The 5045-nt window shown below is 32.1% G+C and overlaps 1 protein-coding gene across 7 annotated transcripts in view; it reads left to right on the top strand.

The window, feature by feature from the left end:
• The window catches only part of LOC102671979 (sn1-specific diacylglycerol lipase alpha), a 45237-nt gene extending 40918 nt beyond the window's left edge, over positions 1-4319 (top strand). For 6 of the 7 annotated variants that reach the window (XM_031509393.1, XM_006613404.2, XM_006613403.2 and 3 more), the window contains 4 exons: positions 1865-2214; positions 2880-3224; positions 3321-3495; positions 3583-4319. In XM_031509393.1, the coding sequence (XP_031365253.1) occupies positions 1865-2214; positions 2880-3224; positions 3321-3495; positions 3583-3861 (1149 nt within the window). In that variant the 3' untranslated portion in view covers positions 3862-4319. The remainder of the gene's footprint in view (positions 1-1864; positions 2215-2879; positions 3225-3320; positions 3496-3582) is intronic. The other variant, XM_006613405.1, reaches the window with a different exon arrangement.
• The last annotated feature ends 726 nt before the right edge of the window (positions 4320-5045 follow it).

Below are 5045 nucleotides of genomic sequence, written 5' to 3'. Positions count from 1 at the left end.
TTTTTTTTTTTTTTTTTTTTTTTTTTTTAGATATTTTGGTAGACAATTGCAAAAGAAAGCGTGTATAATAATAAAATAAAATGGTATCACTGGTTTGGAATGGAGGTCGCTGAAGAATTGGCTGTCTTTTGGTAATTGTTTGACGAGAGACGTTCGTTTGTCGCTGAACGTATGTTTGCTGTATGTGATTTTTTATTATTTATTGTATTTCTTTTTTTTGTTTTGAAATTATAATTGTTTATTTGAGATATTATAACGTAAAAGTTAGTTAGTACAGAGTGTTAAAGTAAGAGATAATTATTAAGCTTATTTTAGTATTTATGGTAGAACAGTAGATTAGATATAATCCATCAATTTTTAAAATATTTTGCGTTATTTATTACATTATAACACGTCAAAACCGACGGTCTCCTCTACAGCGACCAAAAAATTCCAGCTAACAATTATCTCGTTCATTATCACGATTGCAGACAATCTGCAAGATCGTCTTTGATTATATTATAGCATGTGACCACATATTATATTATTTATGATCATAATTTTTGAACACCACGTTCATAATCGTTCATTTACATATTCGCTCGAAATTTGCTTCAAAAAATGTGATACGTACGTATTGCAAGTTCACTTAGACATATAGTTTTATATCGTGACATCGTAATAATAAGCTACAAATTTAAAATCGTAATAATAAACTTGTAGATAAAGTCGATATAGGTATTCTTGAATGCCATTCAATTCATGCATGTGCATCTATGCATTTAGTTTATCATAATCATCGTATATTTGATTTTTAATTTCTAATATGATTAATATATCATTAATTGTATGTTAAATATATGTAGTGAATATTTAAATATTCTAATGTTTTTTTCGTCATCAAGGAAAAAAATAACAATTCACGTTCATATTTTATCATAAAATTACACTTTTTTTAAATTTTAATTATATTATAAATAAAGAAAATTCGCTTCTAAAAATAATTTCTATAAATGTACGTAAGCGAAATTTCGTATTAATATTTATTAAATTTTTTTATTCGTAAACGTAAACGTAAAATTTTTCATGAATATTCTCTAAGAATTTTCATGTTAAATTAATTAAAACTAAGAATTTTATTTAACATGTCTATGTAATATTAGATTACAAAATTCTAAATTCTTTTTCATCAAAAATCGAGATATATAAAATTTTATACTCTGTTTCCAATAAGAGTAATTGATCGAACTTGAATGTTTTTTTAAAAAGATACAGAGTAGAAAAATATTTAATAATTTATCTTTTTCGAAACAATCTTGAAATCAATGTTTAAGTTCTTCGTTTCGATGGAAGATATATCTATTCCTATTATTATTTTATATATATATATATTAATAATTACAAAAATCTTACTTAAATTAATAAAATAATCTCCTTACGATTGATCATTGATTTGCACCAATTCCTTGAATAATAAATTTAAAATTTCAAAATGAAAATAATAAAGAAAATAAATTCATATTATAAATTAATTTTTTCAATAACAAAGACACTATACAATTGAATCGAGAGGGACAAAACAACTGCGAACCTTTAATCATCTTATCTTGCATCAAATTTAATCTTTCCTTCTTTTCGTAATGAAAAATTCGATCAATGTACACACAACATAATCATCCGTCATTATCACGCATCACGATGCCACATTTATATATGTATATCAATAATTATTTACCAAACATCGATCATAAAATAAAATTTGCTTCTTGAATCACAATAAGATATTGTTTTCATCATTAACTGTCATAACACGAAGTAATGCGGAAATTGTCGACGAAGGCAAGGTGAAACGATTACATTGGAAACACGCGTGTGGATATGTCAGGTTGTAACGACCCTGGGGCCGGTGAAGCCGCAGAGGCTAGCTTCCGGTCATGCATCATCGACGGAGGCGTCGGAGGCACGGGAGACCGCCGAGGTCCAGGAGATGGAGATCGAGCAGGAGATGAGAGCATTGCTCTCGTCCTCAAGCCCCGTTAAATCGCATCCCAGCAACATGGCTGGGACGCCACCGCACAAACTCTGCCTAGAGACGAGCTTCACGTCCCTCCAAAGCCCCTCGGAATTCCCTCAGGCTGGCCGGGAGCTGAGCGTCGACTCGAGAGGGATTCCATGGGAGTACGTCAGTCTGGCCAGCGAATTGCTCAACACGCCCAGGGCCGACGAGAGTAAATCGTAAGAATAGACAATTTTAACGAACTGGACGACGAACTGCCGTTCCGTGACGAAGGATTTGATCGTTCAATCGACGCCGATATAACGAATTAGATTTACGATGAAGACTTTTAGAGCAAAGAAGAGAGAGCCATTGACGAGATAAAGATTGACATTTTCTTGCAATCAAATTGGTCGTTTTGATAAACTCTTTCTCGGTCAAGAGAATATTCTGTATCTTATATGATTCGCATTGTACTTTGCGAGAATCATTGAATAATTTCCGTTACCTGTCTAATTATGTTTGAAACGTTACGTTTCTGATCTCGTTCAAGTCATTCGCGCCTATAAATAATCAAAAATATATCGTTCCATATATTTCAAGGTATCTCATATGTCACGCTCTCATTAACACTCGCTTATTTTTCACGACTCACAGTTTTCACCGCTTCGGCAATCGTGCACATAAATCATTGCATTCCATCAGATTATAGAACGGAAAATCTTATCTTCAAAAAATTCGCAGCTCAAGAGGAACACTTTATTCCGATAAAAAGAAATCTTATTTCCTCCTCCCATTTATCTCTTGTTCATAAAATGTTGCTCTTTGGCTGCTTTAATTTTTTTTCCCCTGATTAATTACAAGAACTGTATTAAAAATTATCCTTTTTCTTTTGAATGCGAAGATCGAACCGTCGAAGCGATTGGGACGACAGTTCTCGAACGGCGCCATTGGCTACACCGGAAACATTGTCGGAGGCGTCGAGCAGTCCACCATCTCCGGTACCACCACCTCGCCCGATGAGACGCACACCAAAAATCTCGGGAAACTTGTCAACGGCGGCGGACGACTTGAAGAACAACCTTCACTTCGCCATGCTTTCGGCGAAGAATTACTTCCTGAGGGAAGGGAACAATGGGAGTAATACAAGCAGCGGTAATAGCGAAGCGAGTTATGAAAGCGCCAAAAGCTTAACCGCTGGTCTTCCGCCGCCAGTACCAAGAAGACGAGATTCTGTTATCGTCAGAAGGTAGTTAGAATTCCCCCTCCCCCCCCCTTTAAATTCGTTATTATTCCATGTTAATAAATAAATCATTGAATGATATTTAAAATGGGAAAATTGCAGAGAGCAAAGAGTGTGTACGGCTGCCTGCTGTAGAGATGATCTGTCCGAAAATTCCTCGTCGCATAACTCTTCCCATTCATCCAGGACATCTCAAACGTCAAACCGGGTGCAATTAGGTTTCTCTGTGGAGGAACACGAGACAAACGGATCCAGTTTGGATTTTTTCGAAGCTAAAGTAATAAATTATTCGACATGTAACATAAAATTTTGAAATTTTATAAAGTTTTGGAACGAGAAAAAATTATTGTAGCTTTTTTCACAGGGTTCTTCTGGACAACGTGATAGCAGCAACGATGTGTTCCTCAGTGTGAGAAGTTCTCCAGAGTGTAAAGGTTTAATGGCGCCAGCTACGGATTTAGGAGCAGAATGGAAGAAAAAATTTGATGCGACAGGAATGCCTGGTGATGTTTCGTTACCTCTTCTACGTGGATTATCACCAACACCTACACATGGACAACATAATTCGCCTTTCTTTAACGCGAAACGAAAGAAATACGTGTATCCGATCACGCTGGTTGGTCGTGGTGAAAGTAGTGTTTAATTGCGAAATGTTAGACCAACCGGGGACCATAGAAAAGAGGCGAGATAGATTTAAATCAACCATTAGGTGCCAATATCATTTTCTTCAGTGTGATCATTTAAAATCCTTGAATCCTCGAACAAATGAAAATGCAAAATATTCTAAAATTGATGGGCCATATATCTGTGAAGCCTCTTTTTATATGATCTTTCATTGAAGTTTAAGAAAGAATAAACGGAGACTCGGGATGTAAAAGATTTTTCTCGAATAATAATAAGTAGATAGTCAAATTCGAATAATATAATATTTAATTTTTATTGTAGGATAAAAATGCTACTTTTTTTCCTTTTTGTACAGTCATTTTTCTAATGTAATGAAATATTTTCTGATTCAGAAACTTTTCTGTCTGACTAAATGATAAACCAAAGGACAAATAAGATATAGAATGTATATTAAAGATTTAATAAATAAAGATATTAAAGATATTAAAATAAATAAAGAAATTATCGAAAAGGCAGCGAGTTATATGAATGACGATTTACAAAAATCAATGATGCCTTGTCATTCAAAAGGGATATCAATTTTGAAAAATATCGATTCTTGTTTTTGTTAACTGTTAATTGTTATAACATAGCGAGAAAGCGTGAACATTTATATAGGAACTGCACTGGCCTACTCAATGTCAATCGTATTTAGTATGAAAGTTTTTATGCATTTTTGTACAGTCTTTTAATAGAATTAACAAATGTGTAATAAAATAATATAGTTTAATGTATCTTTTGTAATCGGTATAATTTTGTCTTAAATACTAATTCTTTTATTTGATCTCTATATTTTTTTTCACAATAAAATTGAACAATAATTTCTATTAAACTTTATACTAACTTTTTAATGAATGCAAAAATGGGACTGAAGACATATAAATTTATAGAATGTAAAATATGTAACCATTAAAAAAATATGATTATATAACAGATTATGAAACACAATTTTTATTAAGTCTTTTAATAGTTGAAACTTTAAAACCATTGTATTTATGTAAAAAAAAAAAAAAAAAAAAAAAAAATAGAAAAAATATATTTGACCCATTTAATTTTTGATTTACACAGTAGATATTTATATATAGAAAATATTATATATAGCATATAAATATTATATATTAGTAATATTATAAATGACATATTTGTAGAATATGATTAGAAAAA

The sequence above is a fragment of the Apis dorsata genome, unplaced genomic scaffold (genome assembly GCF_000469605.1).
Source record: "Apis dorsata unplaced genomic scaffold, Apis dorsata 1.3 scaffold_149, whole genome shotgun sequence".
Taxonomy (NCBI): Eukaryota; Metazoa; Arthropoda; class Insecta; order Hymenoptera; family Apidae; genus Apis; species Apis dorsata.
This window is presented reverse-complemented; position numbering and strand designations above follow the sequence as displayed.